The sequence below is a fragment of the Protopterus annectens genome, chromosome 16.part0, assembly GCF_019279795.1.
Source record: "Protopterus annectens isolate FY-2018-M chromosome 16.part0, PAN1.0, whole genome shotgun sequence".
In the NCBI taxonomy this organism is placed as follows: Eukaryota; Metazoa; Chordata; order Ceratodontiformes; family Protopteridae; genus Protopterus; species Protopterus annectens.
This window is the reverse complement of record NC_056750.1, coordinates 627,260,496-627,286,286: the sequence shown is the minus strand read 5'-3', so window position 1 is coordinate 627,286,286 and position 25,791 is coordinate 627,260,496. Positions and strand designations below refer to the sequence as shown.

Below are 25,791 nucleotides of genomic sequence, written 5' to 3'. Positions count from 1 at the left end.
ACAAGGACTTCTGCTAGGTTGCTGTGAGCTGGTTAAAGACTGTAAAGCGTATGGACCTGCTCACTTTTGGAATGGGGACTCTAACATGGAACGTTATGGTAGGTACATAACTTCTTATTTTATGACATTGGTTTTATCTGTATATGCAATACTGTAATTGCTAGGTGTAGCAGTTTCAATGACCAATGCTACTTTCGTCTTTTTTTTCATGGACTACTGTTTCTGGTTTTCTTGCATCTGTTTTTTGAATTGTTAGTAATGGGTGATCCCATGTGATATATACTTCATCATTCTCTATAATCCTTTGTAGTCCATGTTTCCAATGTGCCTCAGCTACTTCTGTATTATAGTGTTTGCACAATCCCCAATGCAGCAGTCTTCTAAGTTATTGTACCTTTCAGTGTACAGGCCCTCTGCCATGAGTATGTCACAACCAGCAACAAGGTGTGTGACTGTTTCTAATTCTTTTTTTGCAAAACCCTGCACAAACGCATAAATGGCTGCATTGAGGCTGCCGTTCCTACCAAAAATAACCCCAGATCTAACACCAAAAACAAACCATACTAATGGAATCCTTTCTTTAACAGCTATATAACAAAATAAAAAAAGCCATGGCCAAAATAAGAAAAAGAGCAATTCTTATAGAGATAAGAACTCTGATTCAACTAAACAAGAAACAGAGTTCTACTAAAATCCAGCAAAGCCAATTATGAGGTCAGGATAGCTCTTCCAGGATAAGGACCATCACAAGGCCTCCTTCTTCAGCTGTATCAGAAATGCTAAAGGTAATACTCAACAGTGTGCAGAAGTGGTAGCAAATGGCATAACCTTCACTGAGCAGGGTGACATAGCAAATCTACTGGCTGATAAATTTAGATGTTCTTCGTGTTTCACTGTTGCAGTCATCACCTGTGGGTTATCCCTGCTGTGGTAGCCCTCAGCTGGCCCGAATACCAGAGTCAATGTTTTTGTGTGCCGGCTGCTGTCACCTGTAGTCTGACGTCAGGTCATCAGTACTATAAAGCAAGGCAGACAACGTCATTACATCAGTCTTTCTTGCCGTGGAGCTTGTAGTAGAAGCAGTTTGCTGTGGAGCTTGTAGCAGAAGCAGTTTGCATGAGTGCCGGTCGGTCGCTACCAGATGTTGAATTTCAGCAGAAAATGTCTAAAGCTAAGTACCCCGTTGGGGACACTTTTTTCTTGCTCTAACCGATGTCTGAAAAAGTTAACAATTGTCTCGCCTGTGGAAAGCAGATCCCACACCGAGACTTTCATTCCTACTGCATCACTTGTTTAGGCCCAGACCACGACGTCCCTCATTGCCAGTTCTATGCCCTCTTTAATGTGAGAACCATTCGCTGTACAGTTCTTTTTGTAGACAATTATTTTCGTATTCTGATATGGTGTCCATCAGCCAATAATCCACCGATATTCCGAAAAAACGTAAAGATAGAGACAGGCCACACAAGGCTAAGCCTTTCGACAACGCTAACGCTAAGCAAGACGTCAGTTCTCCGGAATTCAGTGAGGCACTTTCTCAGCCCCTGATGCTCGACTCGCTTTCTACACAGGCCTCTGCTGAGACCCTTTCGAGTCTGGTATGCCGCAGAAATCCACTTCATCTTCCGAGTCTTTGGCTGTCTCTACCTCGGTTGGGTCCGGAGCAGCGACGCAGGCACCAGCTTCTGAGGAGGCCATTCGCACTACCGATTCTAGACAAAAAACATCTTCTCTTCCGACTACCGTTTCTCAGAGACCAACAGATTCTCTCAGGCCTCGAAGCCAGGCCTCTCCTAGGAAATCTGCTTCTAGCCACCATCTTACTACTTCTTCCCCACCCCAAGCTCAACTGCTTAAAATGGCAGAAGTTCTCATCTCCCTTATCTGAGATACTCAAGCCCCCACCCCAAAAAGGAAAAGGCTTCCTTCTGCAGAAATTATGACAGACCAAGAGTCTGAGGAATCTGATTAGTCTGCCTTTGAAGAGGAACAGCAGCCCTTAACTGTTTATGAGGATTCATATGCAGAGGAATCTATCTCCTCTGCCTCCCCTCCAGAGGACCGTTCCTTTAGGGAAACCCTCCACTCCCTCAGGGAACATTTTCATTGGGAATCTCAGGACTATCCACAATCAAAGAAATGACTTAGTTTCTGGACCTACCCCAGTACAGACCCATGGCCATCCCTCTTATTCTAGAAGTGGTGGATGATGTTTTCCTTGAATCTAGTTTACCCCTGATGTCCTGCCTCCTGCTCCAGCTAAACCTGGCAGGTACTACAGAGTACCAGATTCTCACAAATACCTGTACAGGAACCCTGCTGCAGACCCTGAGGTCATTAAACAGGGACCCAAAGAAGCTAAGACTAGTTCTGCCAAGAATCCTCTCCCTTCTGACAAAGACACCAGAACTCTGGACAGATGGGGTAAGAAGGGTATACACCTCTGCAACCTTAGCTATCAGAGCACTCAATTGTCAGTTCCATATGTTAAAATATCAACATCACACTTTGGAACAAATAAAGCAGAAGATTGCTACCTCTCCTGATGGTAGCAACTCAAAAGAGCTGGCAGAATTACTTCACTCTGCTGGTCAAATGGCCAAGCACTCATTACAATGTAAATATGATGCCCTAGAAGCCTCTAGTAGAGCAACAGTGACAGGATCTGTTATTAGAAGACATGCACGGCTGAAGGAACAATCTCTGCCTGATGATGTCAAGTCTAAACTTATTGATGCACCCCTAGATAAGGAACGCCTGTTTGGGGAAAAAGCAGAAGAGGTGCTTAAAAAGATAAAAGACAAAGCAAAATCTATGCAAACAGTAAAATATTTCTTTCAAGTTCAACTGCCCAGATTCAGCAGAAACTTCTCCTTTAAGCACTGGGCCTTCCCTGCACCCAGCAGACCGGGCCAAAGTAAGCCCCACAGGGGCAGGACATCCAAACCCCTATCCCAGGGCCAGCAAAGAAGCAAACAGTGGACCACTTTTGCCTCCAAAGCAGGGAGTTGTAAGCCAAGCTTCTATGGTAAACACTCACAATGGCTCTCCCTTCCTTTCACTCATCTAAACCTAGGAGGAAGGCTCACCCTCTTCAAGGACAATTGGGCCTCTATAACCAAGGACCAATGGGTATTAAAAATAATTTCTCAGGAATACAGATTCTCCTTCACCGAACTCTCAATTCCAAAATGGCACCCAGAACTCCCCCCAAACCAGTGTGCAGAGGCATTAAAACAGGTAAAAACACTAATATCCCAAGGGGCAGTAGAACCTGTCCCACCAGATCAAACGGGAAAAGGTTTTTACTCCAGACTATTCCTTGTTCCCAGAATCCAAACTGAACACCTCCTTGGTGGTCCCCAGATTCAAAATGCTAACTTTGCTGCAGCTCCTGCCTATGCTCTCACAAAATGCCTGGCAGGTGACACTAGACCTAAAAGATGTCTATCTCCACATCCCCATCCGGGAATCTTGCAGACAATTCCTACGCTTCGGAGCAGGCCATCAGCGCATTCAGTTCTGTGCATTGCCCTTTGGCTTATCTACTGCTCCCAGAGTATCCACCAAATGCTAGGCCCTGGCTATAGCATTCTGCAGACAGAGAAATATACAGATTTACCCTTACCTGGACAACTGGCTCATTCAGGCGAACAGCAAAGAAAAGTTGCTCCAGGATCTTCTTTTTGTCAAAAATCTCCTGACTTCCCTAGGGTTCACCATTAACGAGAAAAAAATCAAAGCAAACCCCCACCAAGAAAATTGTTTTCCTTGGAGCTGTGCTAGACACAGCAACCCTAATGGCCTTCCTATCCCCAGAAAAGCAGAGCTTCATGCCTCTCTACTTCACCTAACTGGCTTGCAGAAGTCCCCTCACTGCGAGGAAGTTCCTGCAAGACGTGGGATACATGGCATTTTGCATCCTTCTCATCCCTCTCGCCAGGCTTCACATGAGAAAGCTTCAGTGGTACTTAAAGAACCTTTGGTGTCAGCAGTCTCAGTCCCTAGAGACCACTCTCCCACTGATTCCTTGCATAAGGGACAAATTCCTCTGATGGGCAGAGGCCTGTGCCATGAACAAGGGTCTTCCCTTCATCTTCTGCCCAGACCATCACCACCGGTGCTCACCTAGCAGGCAGGTGTACCCAAGGCCTTTGTAATGCCCAGCAACTTCACTTTCACATCAACCAGAAAGAAATGATGGCTGTGCAAAACGCTCTAACTTCCTTCCAACCCCATCTCAGGCCAGGGGTCCTCCTTGTAAAAACAGACACCACCACAGTAATGTGGTACATCAAGCAAGCAGGGGGGCACCCAATATTACCCCCTGTGCAGGTTAGCCATGAGTCTAAGGCTTACAGCCACCTCCATGGGGCTACACCTGATTGCCCAATATTTATCAGAGATTAACAATACACTGGCAGACCACCTAAGCAGAAACTTACTGGACCCCAGAGGTGGACCTCTTTGCCTCGCTAAACTACCAGCTGCACAAGTTTTGTACCAGGGAGTATCACCTCTGAGCATGGAAGGTAGATGCCTTGACCTTCCCCTGGAGCTCCCTCTTTGTGTATGCATACCCTCCTCTGCCCCTTATTCCCAAGATTCTAATCAAAATAAGAGAGGAGAGACCAAAGGCCAATTCTCATCAGTCCAGATTGGCCCAGACAGCATTGGTACCCCTTACTACGCAGTATGACCTTACAGCCCCCAAAGCTGCTTCCCCTAAGGTCATACCACCTTACCCAGGAGAGGGGGAAGGTACTGCACCCAGACCTACAGACTCTCAAGCTTTCAGCATGGCTCATAAACTAAAAATTAACAAGAAGTCACTGTTAAGCAAACAGGTCCTGAATATCATCACAGAGGCCAGAAGGCCCAGCACAAGAAAATCTTAAGCAGGAAAATGGAAATTATTCTTCTCCTGGAAACAATTAAAAGGGGGCAGTACCTCCCAACCTTCCATTCCTCTCATCCTGGATTACTTAGAGTTGCTCAATAGTGGCGTCTCCTTCTCTTCTATTAAATTCCATGCCTCAGCCACCTCTGCCCATTATGATTCAAACCCACCCCTCTTCTCTCACCCTTTGATTAAGCAATTCCTCAGAGGGGCTTCTAATATCAGGCCTCCCAGAAGACCTCCTACTCATCCCTGGGACCTGAATTATGCATTAGCGAAACTAACCTTACCTCCTTTCGAACCTGCCACTTCAATGGAATTGAAATACCTCTCCTGAAAGACTGCCTTCCTACTAGCTATCACCTCAGCCAGAAGGGTCTCAGAACTTCAAGCTGTCATGGCTGTCAAGCCCTTCATACTTTTCCATGCAGACAGAGTCTCCCTGAGGACTAATCCCTCCTTTATGCCCAAGGTAGTATCTGATATGACCCTTAAATAGGCTGTACATCTTCCCATATACACTCACTAGATGCCCACAGACAATTCAGATATTATCTGCACCGCACTAAACCATTCAGAAACACTGTCCAGCTTCTTGTAAGCTTTGCCCCAGGGGCAGAGGGGAAAGCCCATCTCCAAATGGATTTCAGAGGAGTACCTACCAGGGACATATTGGAAGCGGCCACCTGGACCTCTGTCCATACCTTTACAAAGCATTGCCACCTTCCTCTCTTTTGTAAGGCTAGGGCAAGGTTTGCCTCTGCAGTTCTGCAGTCCCCATACCTAGGACTCTACCTATCCTTCCACCTTTATTTCAGCTTTAGGAGACGTCCCACAGGTGATGACTGCAAAAGTGAAACCTGAAGAACATAGTACAGTTGTGTACACTTACTATAAATGTAGATGTTTGAGTGTATTCACTGTTGCAGTCTTGGTTTCCCTCCCTCCAACCCCCTTTTCACATCTTCCCCTAGGAGGACACATGCTTCCAAAAGTGGCTCTTAGCCACCAGGACCATTTCTCTCTTTTCCTTTGTGCTTCTGAAGTGTTAGGGCAAGAAAAAACTGATGTAATGTCATCTGCTGCCTTGCTTTATAGTGCTGACGACCTGATGTCACATTACAGGTGACAGCAGCTGGCGCACAAAAACATTGACTCTGGTATTCGAACCTGCCGAGGGCTACCACAGCAGGGATAACCCACAGATGATGACTGCAACAGTAAATACACTCAAACATCTACGTTTATGGTAAGTGTACACAACTGTAGTTTCTAATTTCACCCCCCCAACTACCCCTGTGCCATCCATTCTAGCATACCATCACCCCCTACTGTCAATGGGGAACAGGTCCTGGAGGTCCTTGCTAAGGCCAAAAACATTGCTTCAGTGGATCCCGACAGTATCCCTGGTTGCCTCCTAAATAGTCTAAAACATGACCTAGCACCAACACTTGAGGCACTCTTAACTACAGCCTCAAAACAGGTTACTTGCTAGATGAATGGAAGGCTGCAGTGGTCATCCATCTTCATAATGTTGTCAATATGGTTTGTATTGTTTGTATCCCTCTTCATAAGAGCAGACCATCCACTGATCCCAGGAACTGCAGACCCATCATGTCTGACAACTGCAGACCCATCATGCCTGACAAGTCTAATGTGCAAAGCCATGGAATGAATTATCATAGAAATGATGGACAAGGACATTGGCAACCTACAGACACTAGACCCACCCAGTTCTTCCCTGTTTAACCTGGTAGACCTCTTTGAGAGAGTCATAATGACTATGGATGAGGGGAAAATAGTGCATACTGCCTACCTTGACCTGGCCAAGGCATTTGGTACAATACCCCACTCAGGTATTGTTGACAAACTGTCAGAACTAGGCATAAATCCCGACTTAACTCACTGGACTACCAACTGGCTCACAGATAGGACCCAAGAAGTCAGGATCAGTGAGACCACCTCCACCAAGAGACCAGTCACCAGCAGAGTACCTCAGACCTCTGTGTTGGGCCTACTCCTGTTTGGCAACTACTTCTTGGAAGTTGGGGCTAATTTCAAAGGCCTCTGGCTCACCAGTTTCACAGATGACTGTAAATTCAGAGCTGTCATAGATTTCCCCCAACGACATCAACATTCTATAAGACAATCTAAGAAATGACTGGTGTGAAAGCCATGGATTAAAATGCTTTACAAAGAAAGGCATTATAGTGCCCTTTTGGAAAGTGCCCACCCAAGCTAATTGCTTCATCAAAAAACACCCCCTAAGAGTAGACCTGATAGTTAAGGATCTGGGAACATGTGTAGACAGTAATCTGGTGTTTGACCAACACATAACCAAACAGTAAGAAAATCATTCTATGTTACCCAACTCGTATGCAAGGTTTTGGCATCCAGGTCCAAGGAAGTAATAGTACCACTCTACTCAGCCATTATCAGATCCATTATTGAGTACAATGCCCCTTGGCATGTACCTAGCAAGGCACTTGCAACAGTTGGAACACCTTCAAAGGTTCCTCATTAGGAGGATCAAGGGTATGAATGCCGTGTCCTACACAGATCACCTTAAAGTCCTATCTCTGTACTCCTACAGGTTACTGAGTAGGGTATTCTGTCCCTAGCATATAAGGCATCTTTAGATCCAGGAATGATGGATCTATTGCATATCCACAAAGCAAAAACCATCAGAAACATCAGATCCAAGGACCTGAACTGTGTCTGCAACATAAGTAGATCCTGCTGGATGGACTGATGTGTGTCTCAAAGGTTCCCTGGGCTGTGGAATAAGCTCCCCATCTATATGAAGCAGAGTTCATCCCTGACTCCGTTCAAAAGAAAACTTGATCATTGGATGGGAAATCGCAAATTCATACCCAGCTTGGCCCCCATGTCTCTGATGGACAGAGGTCATCAATAATTAAATGAATCCCCAACTAACATACCCTTTCCCCCACATAACCCATACCTACCTCTTTAATACCGTACACCACCATGTAGGCATCCAAGGAACTCTGGGAAAAAAATGGGTTGGTTTGCATGGCTAGGCTTGTAAAGACCTTGGTTGGTGGTTAGCCTAATTTGAACCAATGAATCTATAAAATCTACATTTGTCTCTTTCTCCTGCATGATCAGTGGACTTAGTAAACCAATGTGTACAAAAGTTCAAATCTACATTTGTCTCTTTCTCCTGCATGTTCAGTGGACTTTGTAAACCAATGTGTACAAAAGTTCATTATCCTATTCTGGCATTATTAGCCTTTCATCCTCTGGTTTCAACTTACCTCTCCCGGACAAATGTGTTTGTGATTTGACATCAAATGCTTTGGAAGGAATGTCACATTGAAAATTTATTTGGACCATCTAATTTCAGACTACCTGAGAAGTATAAAAAATTTAGTAATTTTGTACCAGTTTCTCATCTAGCAGTTGAATTGTTCACATGACCTTGTGAAAAAGACGTAGCTACATTGAGACAGACTAATAGTAAAGGATGTTTCCATAATATAAGTTTTCATTAAAATAAGGCTTTACAAGAGTTAACTGAAAGGGAGGATATAGTGATTAAACCAGCTGACAAAGGAGGGGCTGTTCTGGTACTAGATGTTCGTATGTATCAAAGAAGAATGAAGGAACTGTTGAAAGTTGGAAGATAACCATGATAGGAGTTAACAAAATAATTGGGAATGTCCGAGATACACTTCTTGAATTGCTTTCCACCAGGGTGATCAATCAAGAATTCTTTGATTTTTTTTTTTTTTTACAGTGGAACAGTCACAAATAGCTTTGATCAGTGGCCTCCCCAAATACATAAAAATAAGCAAATTCCACCCATGCAACCTATAGTATCAGGAAGTGGATGGGTTACAGAAGCCCCTATCTGTGTATGTTGAAGATCAAGTGAAACAATTTCTACCTAAAGCACCTGTTGTGCTAAGAGGTACTTCTCACTTTTTAGAGACTTTGTGCCATCATTTGGAACAGCATCAACATTTTTCTGGTATACTTATGGTTACCATGGATGTGCATAGCCTTTTCACTGAAGTACCTAATGACTTTAGTGTACAGGCAGTGGCAAATATAATATCCATAGATTTGGATGGGAGAAGCACAAGAAGGATCTGTAAGTTACTGGAATTGATATTAAACAACAATATCTTTATTTATGGGAATGAATACTACTGGCAGAAGTAGGGAGTAGCTATGGGCACTCCCTACATGAATAGTTACTCTAACCTCATGTTAGCACATTGGGAATCGGTGTTTGTTCTAAACCATGGTTATCCTTGGAGAGATAAAATCCACTATTATGACTGTTTGTGGATGACGTTTTTTGGTATGGGAAGACATAAAGGAATCCTTGATAGATTTTGTTGCCTACCTTTCTAATGCCACTACATTTTTAGAGTTTGAAACACGTATGTCAGATACTGAGATTGATTTATTGGCTATAAAATTAATCCTAGATGCAATGAAAGGAGTAACCATGTCCTTGTACAGAAAAGATACACGAAGGAGCCACTTATTGCACAAAAGCAGCATGCATCCAAGGCATATATTTACAAATTTAGTGGAAAATCAGTCACTACGAATCTCAGTATTGTGCACTGAAGATATAGTTTTCAATCAAGAACATAGTAAGTTGGAACAACATCTACTGAATAGAGGATATAAGAGTTATAAGAGTAAAGATGTGAAGATGGATTGATTGGCCGAAAGAGAGACCATGAGAAGGATAAGTGAATTTGGTGAGAAGGAACAGAATTTATGCTGTCTTCTGACCTACAGTACCGATACAGCACAGATTTGTGATATTGTGAGAAAGCACTGGTCGGTTCTATCAGTGGATTAAAACCTTAAGCGCATACTAGGGGAAAAAAACGAAATTCACATTCAAAAGTAAAAGATTGCTATGCAATAAAGATGGGACCTGTAAGGAAAAGAGTAAAACTAAAACCAAAGAAGGCACCTTTATTTGTGGCAGATGTAAAGCTTGCAACCATATTAGTAGAACCAATTGTTTTCAACTTCCAGTGACAGGGAGACATAGCTGATTCCAAGGGCATGTTGATTGCAACAGTAAAAACGTATTATATGTAGCAAGCTGCCAATATTGTGCAGCCTTCTATGTGGGAAAACTAATACAAAGTTTAAGGAAAGGATTCTGCGACATTTTAATGATATGAAAAACTGTGTTAAGACTAATGCTTTCCTGATTCATACTATAGAATACAGAGGTCACACTTTTAAATTCATGGCCCTAGAAATCTTGAAAGAGAATTTAAGGGGAGGAGATGTCCGTAATAAAACAGAAATAATTGAAGTCAAATGGCTAGCTGACTTGAGGGCAGATCAGAAACCTGGTTTAAATGCAGCAGGCCCACTGAAATCAATATTGAAGGGGTAGCGTCCTTACTGAGTAGAGATGATTGGTTAGAAAGAAGGAGTTGGTTTGTCTCTGATATTTTGATTGGTCCTTTTGCTATTTCAAAACACCAAAGGAAATTGAGTAAATCCAGGATATGCAGAAGCCTGTATGCTGAAAGCACTTATCCGTATGTGCACTCTTTTGAAGTGAAAGTACTTGGTGTGTTTTGCTCTTTTAAAGATTTTATTAAAAGGAGTTTTTAATAGTTCTGTGGTGGTTCATCTGAGCATACTTCTGTGTGTCTGTTAAAGTATGTGACAAAAATTTTTTTTTCAATTTTTGGCAATAGTGTGTTTTAAGAGCAATACTCATTCATGGCAATACTGGTAAATGATTTAGACTGCTTAGTTTTGGTGCTGGTGTAAGTCCAGGCCTTGGTGGTTGGATTTTTGGGGTTTGTAATGCTTTTATTCCTAGGTATGTACCTTATTTTACTTCATAAAATTTATTACTTCATAAAAGTGGATAAAGGATATTAGGTTAAGTACAGCATTTGTTGATAGTAGACACAGTTTTCAGTCAGTGGCTAGATAACTACTTTGTTTTATGTTAGGAAATGTATGTTAAACCCTGAAGCTCTCCTAACCTCTGTTGCGTTAGCCACAGTCACCAAAACTCACTTAAGCATCTTTGCCCAAGATAATTGTGAAGCATTTGCCCAAGATAATTGTGAAGTATTTGTATATAAGGGAATAGCACCTCTTTAAAACCTTCCAAACTGGCTTTTCAGCCTCTATACAGAGTGGGCTTGGCTTTGCTTTACTAGGGCTGTTGTGAATGGACCGCTTTAGCATTTTTCCACATGTTTGGCTGTGTAAGGGTTAATGCTGGGAGTACTGTTATTTATTGGCTGATGTAGTCGTCATCTTTGAAGTATAATACTACAGTTGAGTATTCAGCCCACATTCCCTTCTTCTTTATAGTTTGGCATTTGTACCTTTTGTACCCAGTTTAAGTAGCTCACTTTCTGTATTTTTACTGTTAATTTAACACTTTTTAGAGAATTCACAGTTCTAAATTACAGGCCATGCTTTTACACATCTTATGTAGCTTTTTGTATCCCTTCAAATCAAAGACTTACCATCAGAGGAATACCCAGTTCCTGTTCCACCTAAACGATTGAAGCAGTTGTGTGAACGTAGATGAGCAAAAAAAAAAAAAATAGACAGCTTTTATAGATCTGATTTCAAATACTGCATTCCATGAGTGTGAAAGGTGTGAGCTACACCTCCAGGTATGGTTTGAAAATTGTATGCCACTAAATGAGAATGAAGTTAAGAATACACATTTAACTGTTAATGACTGCTGCTGTGTTCCTTTTCTTGATGATGCAGTGCTGATCCTTGAATTATGACTTACTGAGAAAGCAACTCGCTGTGAACAAGTTGGTGTAGTTAAACTTCCTAATCACCGTTTTCCATAGGAAGTCATTTAATTTCTGTGTGTGCACCAGCAGTGAGTTATTTCTTTTGGGAGATTTCTCTCATGCTTGTGCGGCTTTGGAGATGGTATGTATAAGTTCAGGTGGTGTGAGGGCACACAGGGAGGCTTGCCCCCCCCCCCACACACACACACACACAAAAAGAATTAAAATAATTATATTCAATTTTTTTCTTGGGTTTGATTTTTAAGCATTTGTGTGAGATGTGTTGGTCCGTTGCGGGGGTCATAGCTTGACACATAGTGAAAGCCTTTCTTGAAGAAACCACTATTAAATGTATATATAATAAATCAGCTGTACTATACATAGAAAAGGACCACACTTGCTAATTTGACTTCCTTCTTTTATAATTTTTTTTTGTTCATTTAGTGCAAAATGTATAGAGGTTTGAAAACTTTTCATATGGTAACACATTTTTTTTTAGCTGGAAATGGAAAAGTATATGAAAGAATTCTTGACTACAATAAAATAATCGAAGCACTGGATCTTCCACAAAACTTGCCTGATACCCGTCCTCACCGATCAACACCATGTAAGTATCTGGATTTTGTAGGAAAGCAAAAAAAAAAAAAAATCAGTCCTTAACAAACTGATGTACTTAAGTAGTTTTTCATTAAATTTGTGATGTAGTAATTTATTGTAATTCTTTGTAGAAGTTCATTCTGTACCTATGTAAAGCTATACAGTTAATATTAGAAGTTCAGAATTTGATCACTTTTGCAGTAGCCTAAGCTAATTTGGATTATATCCTGCCAAGTATGTGACCAACCAGTCAGCTTATCAAAGCTAAAGGGCACTTTCCATGTCTTCTAATTGTCAGGATCTCGAGCTGAACTCAGTGCAAAAAGCAGTTACAATGACAAAAGCTTCAGAGCTTTCTTGCCACGGAACTGTACTCCTGCAGAGGTTGTGGAATTGACTGTCGGTTAGTGATCCTTCAAAACTGGGTAGAAAAATCCCCTTCTGGGCAAAAATCTTCCACTGTTTCATTTTTCTGTGAAACAAAATTAGTTTCCTACCATAAATAATAGTTAGGACTGTCATACTGTACCAGGGGATTTTATTTCTGTGAACGCTTCTGGAAACATGTTTAAAGCTGTTTTTTGAACTTTTTCTAATATTCTTGTGTAGAATTTGTGTGTTACAGGCAGGACGTTTGTTCTTTTGGGGACTGTCAGAGTTTTTTTTTTTTTTTATCTCAAAGTTGTATTTTTTGTCTGTCACTGAGGTTCCCAACTCTTAACAGGCTCTGCTAATTGTATTTGAGGCCTCCTTTATTGCTAGACCTATGGAGCAGTTACAGGTCTCATTGGTTCTTCTTTCTTCCCATCTACAAGAAAAAGAAGAAGAAAGCTGTCAGTGAGTAATTTTGGTGTCAGGTCATCTCTTGGTTTGCCTCAGCTGCCAGTTGGTGACTGTGCTGTGTCCAGATTTAGTTCCTTTGACCTGTCATCATTTTCCATGGTCCTTGTGGTGTACAACAAGTAAGGCCCAGTGGATAGAACATCCACTACGGCTACAAGACTGTCCTTCACAGTCAAGGGAGAACCATTCTTGTCAGTCTTGGGGGACTGGGCAGATTAAGGTCTAGCACGTAGCTGAGAAAGTAAGTTTGAGCCCTGAGCCCTGGAATAGTATGCATTCTTTGGCTCAGCCCTTTTCCAGAGAATTTCTAAGGAAAACAAAACAAAGAGTAAAAAAAAAAAATGCTTTTCTGTTTCTGTTTAAATGGATTGGGAAGATTTGCTGGGATTTCTGCTTTCTTTACCTATCATCTTCAGAATAGAAAAGAAAAAGTTACTTCTCTGTCAGGATTTTCTTCACAACATGAAAATTCTGATTCTGAGGGAAGTGTTGCTTCAGATTTCCCCAAGTAGATTTATATTTTTGAAACGATCTAAAATGAAAGTTTTTTCGGTACTTATTATCGCAACCACATTTTCGCACTAATGCTGGTTGCTTCTCCTTGTGTCAGTTACGACCAATGAAGTATGACAAAACTTCAGAGACATGTTTTCTTTAATGTGCTTTTGTCTTTAGGAAGGTTTCTCACTTCAATGGCTGAAAAAATAAGGTTTGAAAAATAGGTTTCCCCATTTACTGCCAGCATCTCAAGATGTCAGTTAAGCAAGTTCCCCATTCCACTTAAAACACGTTCCGCATTCCTTTTTCTCAGCCTTTGCCCTGAGAACAGAAAGCATCAGGAAAGAAAAGCAGACTGTTAAAGCACAGTCTTGGTGTTGGGTTTGTAAAACGAGTAAGGATTTGCACATGTGCTCGAAAGCAGCTAATCCATGGGAAGTGTGTGTGTGTGTGTGTGTGTGTGTGTGTGTGTCTAACATCGTATGCTATGACTGCCCATACTCCTTTTCAGGCCAACGTACGTATATACAGGCAGCCACTGTGATCGCTTGCTGAATTCAATGCTTGATGTCTTTTAAGCATGCTAGCCACAAATCCTCAAATTTGAACCCTTACTCATTTTAGAAAGCCACCACTAACATCCCAGAAGAGTTTTCCACGGTCTACCCTTCCTGATTACACTCCCTTGTTGTTTGAGTAAAAGACAAGAAAGTCCAGCATGTCGGAAAATGTGGTTGCGATAATATGTAAGTTCTGTTTTTTTCAGTGGCATCAGAATTAAATTCCTATATTTGTTACAGTAGGATACCTCTTGATCTGCAGCTATTCCTCCTGTTTAATCTGCTTTAAAGAATGGTTTCCTCATAGCTTACAGGTTACCTGACAGTCACCCTCCTCCTAGGAAGGTCTGTTAGGGTATACTGGGTACCTCAGACTCTCAAATAGTTGTGCTCTATTGCTAAAGCAGACCTTGCAGTGATTTTCCTATTCAAAACTGCTTCTGCTAGATAAAGTACTGATGCTAATGCCATTCCTTCTAATAAGGGTGGGAAAGCTTTTGATAAATTTGAGAAGAAAGTTTATGCTTTTGCCACTTTAACATTCAGAATTGTAATCTGCCAGGCTTACATGATTTTCTTTTTCTTTTTTTGAGAATGTGACAAACGTTAACTGTTAACCTTCCATCTTATGAGGTGAAAAATTCTTTGAATGGCTCTCTTGCGTTTGCTTCTTGTGTCATTAAACACACCTTAAAGTGTTCCTATGACACTGCTCACTCTCTCCAGGGCTACTGCTTTTATGTCAGTCATGAGAAGATTTGCTTGATTATGTTGGCAAAGTCTTCCTGAAAATCCTAAATTTTTAAATTCTCCCCTGGACAAGGAAGTTCTATTTCGTCCTTCTCCAGCTGAGGTTCTTAATAGATTTGATGTGAGGGGAAAGTTGTTTCAAGGGATGACCTAAATCTTCCAACTTTCCTTTTTTAAGGCAAATAATTTTTTTTTTCCTTCCATCTCAGCTATCTTATTCAAAAAGCATTTCAAGTAGCAAGATGTAAATAAACAGGATTTTCAAAAGCAATGGCAAAAATAAATGGAAAGCCTGTTAAAAATCAATGACAACCCAAAAAGTCAGAATGGCATTTTGCTTCTTCACCCCCCCCCCCCCCCAAATCTCTGTCATTCTGTAAGTCTTTAGGTCAGCAGATTTTCAGACAAATGGGTTCCAAAACTCATTCAGCGGGGGTAAGCTTTGCAATGGGAGTCCATTTCTCCCTGATCATTAAGCTGTATTTCCCTGTTTCCTGCAGTTCTAGAAGAAATATTATCTTAGTGAGTCATACAACCAGCGCTTTCCTGCCAGATGAGCTGAGGATTTTTCTTGTGCCAAAGAAAGAAGGGACATAAAGGCGTATGCTAGACCTCACATCTCCTCTTTCAATATTTTTGTCAGTGTCCCAAAGTTCAGAATGTTATTCTTTCAGATCCCACTAACTCGCATTTCTTTACTAGCCTTCAGCTAAATGTAAAAGATACCTACCTTAACATTCCCATTAGCAAACATATTGTACTTAAGATTTTCTCTATCTGGTTTAGATTATCAGTTTTCTGTCTTGCTCTTTGGGCTTTCAGCTGCTCCAAGGGTAGTTACAAAGTGTCTGGCTCCAGTAATTGGTTATTGCAGACTTTAAAGCGTTCATTTTTTTTTCTATATTTGGATGATTGTCTTACATTCGCATATTCTTTTTCCACTTGTTAAGAGTCCTTAGCAAGTGTTTAGAATATTCTACTCAGTCTTCGTTTTCAAGTGAACTTACAGAAATCTTCTCTCATCCCTTCTCATAGAATAGTTTTCCTGGGATATCTGTCAGATTCTGCTGTGAAGAGTTTTTTTTTTCTTTTTCCAGATAAAGTAAAGATTGTTCCAACAGTTCTTGAGTTTTCCAGTCAAAACCAAGTATTAGCCAGGGAATTTTTCATGATTCTGAGGTACATTGCTTTGATGCTTCTTATGATTCCCCTTGGAGAGCCTTCACATAAGAAAAATGTAATGGTACCTCAGGCCATTCTAGACTCAGAATGTGCAGTCTTTATCTTTTCAGATCCCACTTTTGGAGTTTGTAAGGAGGGAAGTTTTATGATGGGTCAACCATTTCTTACACAATCCAGGTCTCCTATGCTTGTTTCCACTTTTCTTTTCAGTCTGCCATAACAGATGTTTCAAACCTGGTATGGAGAGCTATGTCTAAATGGGAGAAAATGCAGTCTGCGGAACAAACAACGACAGACAAGTGTAAACTGCATCCAGAGGTTCTTCCAGGAATTCATCCAACTGTGGGGGACACCTGAAGTAGATTTGCTCACTTCTCTTAGAACAATCAAAGAAATTCTGCTACAGGATTCTTTGCAAACAGGCCTAGAAGATGGGTGCTTTCTCATTCCCAAAGACGGGAATGATAGTTTAAGCTTTTAGATCTTTTTTTGTTTATATCCAAGGTCCTTATAAAGGTTTGGAAGGACTCCCCAAAGATAGTTGTAGTGACTCAATTTTGGCCAAGACAACAGCAGTGGTTCTTCCTTCATTTGAAACTGACCAAGGGCAATTTCTACAAGTTTCTTCACAGACTGGATTTACTCACATATTGGCTATACCCCAACCTGAAATCTCTTCACTTGACTGCTTGGATTGTAAAAAATGTAATATTTTTAAGGTACCTTTTTTCTGCTGTTTATAGGTTCATAGGTAGGTACTAGGCTATTGGCCCTAGGGCCTATATAAGCATAGCCAAAAAGGTACCCTGGCTTTTGCCACCCAAGAAAATTATTTTCCTGTGCCCCTGTTGAGCAGAGCCAAAGAAGTGATCCCCGGGGTGAATTTCCTATCTCCCATTCAGTCTTCAAGATTTTTCTTGAAGAGTGCTAATGAGGAGCTTTGTTTGATGTAGACAAGTAGTTTGTTTCAAAGTATGGGAAGTCTCTGGGACAGGAATCTATCCCTCCAGCATGTTCTGTTTATTATGGTGACAAGGTTTAGGTCCCTAGAGCGTGTAGCTTGGAGGGATTGGGATTTCTTTAAGTGGAGAATGTCCAACATCTCTGGGTTTGACATAGCTTTGTATGTCAGGCAGAGATTGTCTCTGAGTAGGCGATATGTGATGGAGTAAAGCTGGAGTTTTTTGAGACGGTCTGCATAGGACATCTGTTTGAGGCCGGTAATCCTCTTTGTGAGGTATTTCTGCGGCCTTTCTAGTTTTTGTAGATGTATTGTGAGTTGCATACCAAAAGGGGCATTGTACTCTATAATGGGCCTAATGAGTGATGAGTAGAGGGGAACAATGACCTCTTTTTTCCTGGATTAGAAACCTTTTGTGATGAGGTGTGCCACATTTCCTGACTGCTGTGGCGATGTGATTATCAAAGGAGAGACTACTGTCCACCTGTATCCCAAGGTCTCTTATCACACTTTCAGTGTTAAGTAGACTACTGCCTATGTGGTAGTAAATGGGTTCAGAGTTTTTATCAAAAGGGATGACAATGCACTTTTTCGCATTGAGCTTGAGGCCATGGCTTTGACACCAGGCATCTGTCTCAGTGAGGCCCTTTTGTAGGATGTCCGCATCGTTAGGAGTTTCGATTTTGGCTCCTAGTTTGCAGTCGTCTGCGAACTTCATTAGCCAAAGACCTTCTGTGTTAGACTGTACTTCTGAGAAGTAGATACCAAACAGGAGAGGACCCAGGATTGAACCCTGTGGTACTCCACTTGTCACTAGTCTGAAGTTTGATTTGGAGCCTGCTACTTTCACAGTGTGGGTTCTGTCAGTGAGACAGTTGGCAACCCATCTTGTGACATAGGGATTTATACCTAGTTTATTGAGTTTATCTGTAATTCCATAGTGGAGGATGGTGTCAAAAGCCATCTATAATTCCAGACTAGGAGAACACAGATTGGCTGTGTGAACCACCTTACCCTCATCTACAGCTTTGGTGACTGCTTCAAAGAAGTCTATCAGGTTTAGGAGACATGATCTGCCTTTTACAAATGCAAACTGGGTGGGGCCCAGAGTTTGGATATTACCAATGTCATTGTTTATAAGTTCCATGATGATACGTTCCATAGCCTTGCAGACCATGCTCGTCAGGCTAATGGGGCAGTAGTTCCCGGGGTCCGTGGTGGCTCCCCCTTTATGGAGTGGGATAACTGTTGCTGTGCATCATTCAGTGGGCACAAAGCCTGAGGTGAGGTTATGATTGAACATGGTACTTAGGTGGGGTGCCAGTTCGATCTGTAGTTCATGTAGAATGCTGCCTGGGAGAATGCTGAGTTCTTGGCTTTGGAGAGTGTGATTTTTACCTGTGCAGCCATGATTACAGGAACTTTGCATTCTTCCGGTGTAGAGCTGAGCCCTTTAGGGGGTGAGGGGGGGGGGTAAAGTTAGCACTGAACCTATCTGCCAGGATGTTGGCAATATCAGTTGGTTTGTGTATATTTAGTGCCATTGTGCTGTAACTCAGAGCAGATCTGAGTGTTGCCCTTGAGATTCTTGACATAGCTATAGAATACTTTGTGGTTGTTTTTAGAATCAGTGGCGATTTTGTTTTCGTAACTAGCTTTGGAAGATTTTATGAGGGATCTCAGCTTTTTGCTGAGGCTGGCCAGGGAGTTCCTCCAATCGTGGGACTTTACTCTTTTTTGCAACAGTTTCTTTCTTCTGTTGTAGAGTTTAACAGCAGGGGACCACCAGATTGGCTTCCTTTTTTGGAGGATAGCATGATCCATGCACTCGTGTTAAGTGCTTATAAAGTGCATTTGTGTAGGATTCAGCAGTCGTACCTCTGTTGTCCATCTGCATGGCTGTCATGAAGTTTGCTACTTCTGTCTTAAGAAGCGTGAAGTTGGCTTTGGAGAAATGTTTTTACTGTGGTTTCCCTAATGGTGGTGGGGGGCGGGATGTGGCTGTCCAGGGTGATTAGCTTGTGGTCTGATCTGGCCAATGAGGAATTGACCTCTGGTGTGGAACACCGGTTGCCCATGTTGGTAATGACCATGTCTAGGATATTACTGCCTCTGGTGGGGGTGTGGATAAGTTGATCCAAGGTGTTGGAATTTATGAATTCCAGAAAACGGTGAGCAAAAGAGTTGGTACATGAGTAGTTTTCCCAGTTAATGGTGGGGTGGTTGAAATCGCCCATCATTAGGGTGTTAGGTTGTACCCTAATATTTTCCAGTGTATCAAGAAATGAGGAGTGGGAATCCTGGGGCATGGTGGGGGATCTGTAGCAAACTACAATTTGGATTATGGTCTTGCCCAGAGTTAGTTGCACTTGGATAATCTTGGATGCATTATGCTGAGCAACTAGCCTGGTGGTGTGAATAGCCTTAATGAATATAGACACGCCTCTGGCTTTAGTGTTTCAGTCCAGGTTAGGTGGCCGAACGGTGAGGTATGAATTATAGCCTGGTAATGCAGGGGTGCTCTCTGGAGCCTTGAACCAGGTCTCTGTCACTGCACAGATGTCAGTGTTCTCCACTTTAAGGAGTGCCTCGAGTGAGTGCATTTTGAGATTTAGACTTCTAGCATTGAGTAGCATTACCCACAGATTTTGCTTGCTTGCACCTGTTATGGTGGTGAGTTTGTCATTTGAACCTTGCCTGAATAAGGCACTATAGGGGTGGCAAGAGCCTTAGCCAGTATGTGGAATCCCAAGGGCGACAGGTGCAGGCCATCTCTGGCAAAGCATCGTGGTCTGTCGATCATGTCATTCCAGGCAGACAGATACTGGATCCCCTTAGAATGACACCAGTGGCTTAGCCAATTGTTGAAGTCAATCATTTTGTCCTTGTACTGTGGTATCATTCTGGGTGATGGCAGGATGCTACTCAGGGTTAGTGTCATATCTGACTGGGCTACAAGATTGGACAGCTCCTTCCTGTTTCTTTTCATGTAGTCCAGGGAGGTACGTCTCAGATCATTCACACCAGCATGGACAATGACAGAGTCATATTTGTACTTGTTGTGGAGTGACCTGAGTGCATGCGTTATGTGGTGGATCCTGGCACCCGAGAGACAGCTGACAGTAGCTTTCTCTTTGTTTAGCCTGATGAGTGGAACATAAGTGTGCCTGACTATAGAGTTGCCTATGACTAGAGTGTTGGGTACGTTGTTATGCCTTATGGGCTGTGGTTGAGTGGCACACTGAGTTTGTGGGCTGTGTGTCATTTGAGTTGTTTTGGAGGGTGGAGGTTGCTTTCGTTTCTGCTTTTGAAGGCCCTTTTGCTTGGGCAGATTTTTATTGAGAGCCTCCGCGAATGTAGGTGTGTGTTTTGTGTTTCTGTGTCTGTTTTGGTGGTGTAGGTTTTGAGGGACTGTGTGATGAGTATGGTGTGGTGCAAGTGATGTTCTTCGTCTCACATTGCTGCAGTCATAACCTGTGGGTAGTCCGCTGTCCTCGGTCGGCCCGAATACCAAAGAGTTAGGCTGGCGTCGGTCATGGGCGCCCGGAGCTGACGTCAGTACGCAGTAGTACTTAAGCGCATGACCGACGCCATATCCCCAGTCTTTCTTGCCGCGTGGTCCGAAGCAGCGTTTGCAAGTGCCGTTCGGCGTTCTGAAATTTTCAGTTTTTCGAGTTTCAGACCGAAGACCAGTTGGGCTAAGTACCCCGTTGGGGAAAATTTTTGTCTTTTCTTGCCTCAGTTAATCCTGATGTCAAGAAAAAGTTAATAATTGTATTTCTTGTGGGAAACAGATACCTCATAGGGACTATCATTCTCTCTGTATTCCTTGCCTAGGGCCTGAACACGACGTAGTCGGGTGTCGCTTTTGCGCTAGATTTAATAAGCGCACCATTAAACGCAGATTAGACTGTGCTAGGCTTGTTTTCAGTAAGCGGTGTAACTACAACATGCCGTCGGATCGTCCGACGCCCGCTACCGCAAAAAAGCGAAAAGATAAATCCTTAAGGTCTAAACCGGAGGAGTCGTCCGTTGCGGACGCCGGTTCTATGGAATCTATGGTTGAATCTGTGGATCCAGCCGAAGTCTCGGCTGAATCCCAGGGGGAACCTTTACTTTTGCAGGAGTTGGCCTCTCAGGAGTTAGGTCAGGCCGAGGGTGCTTCTCAAGTTACTGTGGTTCCTTCCTTACAAAAGGTTATTAGGCCTTCTACTTCAGTCACTAAAGGCCCTGCTAAGGCTAGACCTGGTATTTCTGGTACGGGCCACAGCCCTGGTTCTTCGGGCTCTGTTCCCAAAAAGCATATGTTGAAAATGGCAGAGGATTTGATTACCTTGATCAGGGGTTCTATGCCCCCTCCAGAGAAGAGGCCTACGGTGGAGACAGATTTAGAGGGAATGGAACATTCCTCAGATTACTCTGAGTCCTCAGCTGAGGATATTCAGGATTTTCCTCCCTATTCTGATTCAGATGCAGAGGATTCCTGTCCTTCTGCTTCACCTCCAGAGGATTTTTCCTTTTCTGAAACCTTGCATTCCATGAGGGAGCATTTCAAGTGGGAAGGTCAGGATTTTTCAGATTCTCGTAAGAGGCTTAGGGAATTTTTGTTTTTGCCGCAACATAGACCTTTGGCTATTCCCCCTGTTTTAGATGTTGTTCAGGATGTTTTTTCTGAAGCTTCCCTTAATCCTGATTCTTTACCCCCTGCCCCTGTCAAGCCAGACAGGTATTACAGAGTTCCAGAGGCACATAAATATTTGTATAAGAGCCCTAGAGCTGACCCAGAAACTATTATTCAAGGGCCTAAGGGTGTCAGGGCTTCTGTGATTAAGAATCCAGTTCCTTTGGATAAAGATTCTAGAGCATTGGATAGGTGGGGTAAAAAAGTGTACACCTCTTCTACGTTAGCTATGAGGGCTTTAAATTGCCAATTCCACATGCTGAAGTATCAGAACTTTCTGTTAGGTCAATTAAAATCTAAGGTGGATGCTTTATCTGAGGGTATAGAGTGTAAGGAATTGCAGGACTTGGTTCATGCTTCAGATCAAGTTGGTAAACATGCCTTGCAGTGTCGCTTCAATGCCCTTCAGGCTTCTTCCAGGGTAGCTGCTACTGGTTCAGTTATTCATAGACATGCCTGGCTTAAGGATCAGAATTTGTCAGAGCATGTTAAGGCTCTGATTTTGGATGCTCCCCTTCAATCTGAAGTTCTTTTTGGTTCCCCTGTGGAGTCAGTTTTGAAAAAGATGGAGGACAAAGCTAAGTCTATGCAGACAGTTAAGGAATTTTTGCAAGTGCAGCCCCCTAAGTTTAGCAGGAATTGGCCTGCAAGAGGATGGTCTTACCCTTCTTCAGATTTTCAGTCTAAGGGCAGGTCTAGACGTGGTAGGGGCAGGGCTCACGCTCAGGGTTCTTTCAGACCTAGGACTTGGAGTTCTCCTGCACAATCTTCTGGTGAGGGCAGGGGTCAGCCTTTTTGTAAACAGACCCAATGACCTGTATCTCCAGCTGCCGGATCCTTCCTTTCTGGCAGCTCCTCTAGGAGGAAAGTTGGCACTTTTCAAACAAAATTGGCATTTGGTCACCCAGGACAAATGGGTGTTGGACATAATAATTCAAGGCTACAAGTTTTATTTTCACACTTTTGCCCCTTTCAAAGGCATGCCAGATGTACCTCCTCAGCAAAGGCTGGAGGCTCAAGAACAAATTTCTTTGCTTTTACAGATGGGGGCTATCCAGGTGGTACCTCCGTCAGAAGAAGGCCTAGGGTTTTATTCTCGTCTTTTCCTAGTGCCAAAGAAAGGAAACACTTGGAGGCCAATTCTGGATTTGTCCATTCTCAATACGTACCTAGACATTCCAAAGTTCAAGATGTTAACATTACAGCAACTTCTGCCTCTGCTAGGCAAAGATCACTGGATGGTAACTCTGGATCTCAAAGAGGCCTATCTTCACATTCCTATCAGGCCCAGCTGCAGGAGATTCCTGCGTTTTCGGGCTGGCACTTCTCATTATCAGTTCTCTGCATTGCCCTTTGGTTTATCTACTGCGCCCAGGGTGTTCACAAAGGTTCTGGCTCCTGTAATAGCTTTCTTAAGACTGAAGGGAATACAAATTTATCCTTATCTGGACGATTGCCTGATTCTTGCTCAGGACAAAGACAAGTTACTTCAACAGCTACAGTATGTAATGGCAGTTTTAAGGTGCCTAGGGTATTCTGTGAACGAAACAAAGTCCAGTCTAGTACCCTCTCAGGACTTGTGCTTTCTGGGTGTGAGACTGAATACAGCCTCTCAGATGGCTTTTCTGACCCCGGACAAACAAAGAACTCTTCATCTATACTTCCAGCAATTATCAATACTGTCCAGGCTGACTGCAAGGACAGTCCTTCAAGCCTTGGGGTTCATGGCATCTTGCATTCTGGTACTTCCCAATGCCAAACTGCATATGCGGAAGCTACAATGGTATCTCAAAAGTGTATGGACTCAACACTGCCACGATTTGGACACTGTCATTCCGATAATACCTTGCATCCAGAAGGAATTCTTGTGGAGGGCACAGGAATGTCACCTAAACAAGGGACTCTCTGTGACCCGACCAGAGGCGAGTCAGATTTTAACGATGGATGCCTCAGACCTGGCTTGGGTAGCACACTTCAATGGGAAATGGATTCAAGACACGTGGCCTCCCAAACTATAGCATTTGCATATCAACATGAAGGAGATGTTAGCAGTTCAGTTTGCCCTGATGGCTTTCAAGGGCCTACTTCAACCAGGACTGGTGTTGATACAAACAGACAACACTACAGTCATGTGGTACATCAACAAGCAGGGGGGGACCCATTCTTACCCTCTTTGCAGACAAGCTATGATATTGTGGGAGACTGCTCTGGGTTTGCACATCACTCTTCAAGCACGGTTTCTGCCAGGAGCACAGAACTCCCTAGCAGATGTATTGAGCAGACAAATTGTGGATCCCCATGAGTGGAAATTGGATCCTCAGGTATTTCATCAATTGACAGTGGCTTGGGGAACTCCAGACATAGATCTGTTCGCTTCTCCTCTAAATTTCCAACTACCACAATTTTGCACAAAAATGTTTCACCCAAAAGCTTGGAAAGTGGATGCTCTATCTTTCAGTTGGAACAACCTTCACGTCTTTGCTTTTCCTCCTCTACCTCTCATTACCAAGGTTCTCTTGAAGGTCAGGAGGGACAGGCCTTGCATGATTTTAATAGCACCAGATTGGCCACGACAGCACTGGTATCCTCTGCTGAGGAGTTTAATTCAGGAGCCTCCTTGGCCTTTGCCACAGCTTCCTCACTTGTTGTCCCAGTCAAGCAGTCATTTGCTCAATGTCAGGGTGCAGTCCCTGCATCTAACGGCCTGGCGTATCCTGTTTCAGAGCCTGTGGGTTCTCAGCTTCCTCAGCAGGTTTTAGATGTCATCTTGGAAGCTAGGCGGCCAAGCATTAGAAAAGTTTATGCTGATAAATGGAAGAGATTTTTTCTTTGGAGCACAACGAAGGGCTTTGATGTCTCGGTACCTAATTTGAGTTTTACACTATAGTACCTTACTGAGTTACTAGACAAGGGTTTGTCATTTTCTTCTGTGAAAGTTCATGCTGCAGCCATTTCTGCTCACTATGATTGTGACCCTCCTTTATTTTCTCACCCTTTGTTTAAGCAATTTCTTAGAGGGGCAAAAAATATAAGACCCCCACGTAGAGCTCCTACTCCTTCCTGGGATCTCAATTTTGTGTTGGAGAAGCTTACTTTGCCTCCTTTTGAACCTGCAGCTACGTCTGAATTGAAGTTTTTATCCTGGAAGACTGCCTTTTTGTTGGCCATTACTTCTGCTAGAAGGGTATCTGAATTGCAGGCTCTCATGGCAGTTGAACCTTTTCTAATATTCCATAAGGATAGAGTTTCTTTGCGTACTAACCCTACTTTCATGCCAAAAGTGATTTCTAATGTGGCCTTGAACCAGTCTATCCATCTGCCTACCTTTTATGCTGATCCCCAAAATAAAGGGGAAAAAATCTTGCATTCTTTGGATATACACAGGCAGTTACGTTATTATTTGAGCAGAACTAAGGAGTTCAGACAGATTCAACAGTTATTTGTTTCTTTTGCTTTGGGTACACAAGGGAAAGCTGTTTCTAAGCAGACTATTTCAAAGTGGATTGGTAATTGTATCGCTTTTTGTTATTCTCATCATGGGAAGGATGTTCCTGCTGGGATTAGACCTCATTCCACTAGGGCTACTGCCACTTCTACTGCTTTTTGAGGCGTGTAGCTACTAAGGATATTTTGGAAGCAGCTACTTGGAGTTCAGTTCATACTTTTACTAAACATTACCATCTCCCTCTTTTCTCCAAGTCCAGGGCTGGGTTTGCCACTGCAGTCTTACAGGGCATGTTAGCAGCCCCTAATACTTTTTAGTTTGCCAGCCTCCCTTTTCCTTTGCTTTGGGATTCTACCCACAGGTTATGACTGCAGCAATGTGAGACGAAGAACATAGTACAGTTTTGTACCTACCATAAATGTAGATGTTCGAGGATCCACATTGCTGCAGTCCTATTTTCCCTCCCTCCTTCCCCTCTTGGGTTTGGGGGTGTGGTTGTTGTTTGTTGTTATTGTTACTTGGGGATAATTATTATTTTCTCCCTTTGTGGCTCTGGCCTTTTCCTTTTAAGGCCTTCTGACAT

The 25,791-nt window shown here is 42.8% G+C and overlaps 1 protein-coding gene across 2 annotated transcripts in view; it reads left to right on the top strand.

Annotated features, from left to right (window-relative positions):
* INPP5E (inositol polyphosphate-5-phosphatase E) overlaps positions 1–25,791 on the top strand; it is a 1,512,334-nt gene that overhangs the window by 857,944 nt on the left and 628,599 nt on the right. For both annotated transcript variants that reach the window (XM_044058519.1, XM_044058518.1), the window contains one exon: positions 12,191–12,298. In XM_044058519.1, the coding sequence (XP_043914454.1) occupies positions 12,191–12,298 (108 nt within the window). The remainder of the gene's footprint in view (positions 1–12,190; positions 12,299–25,791) is intronic.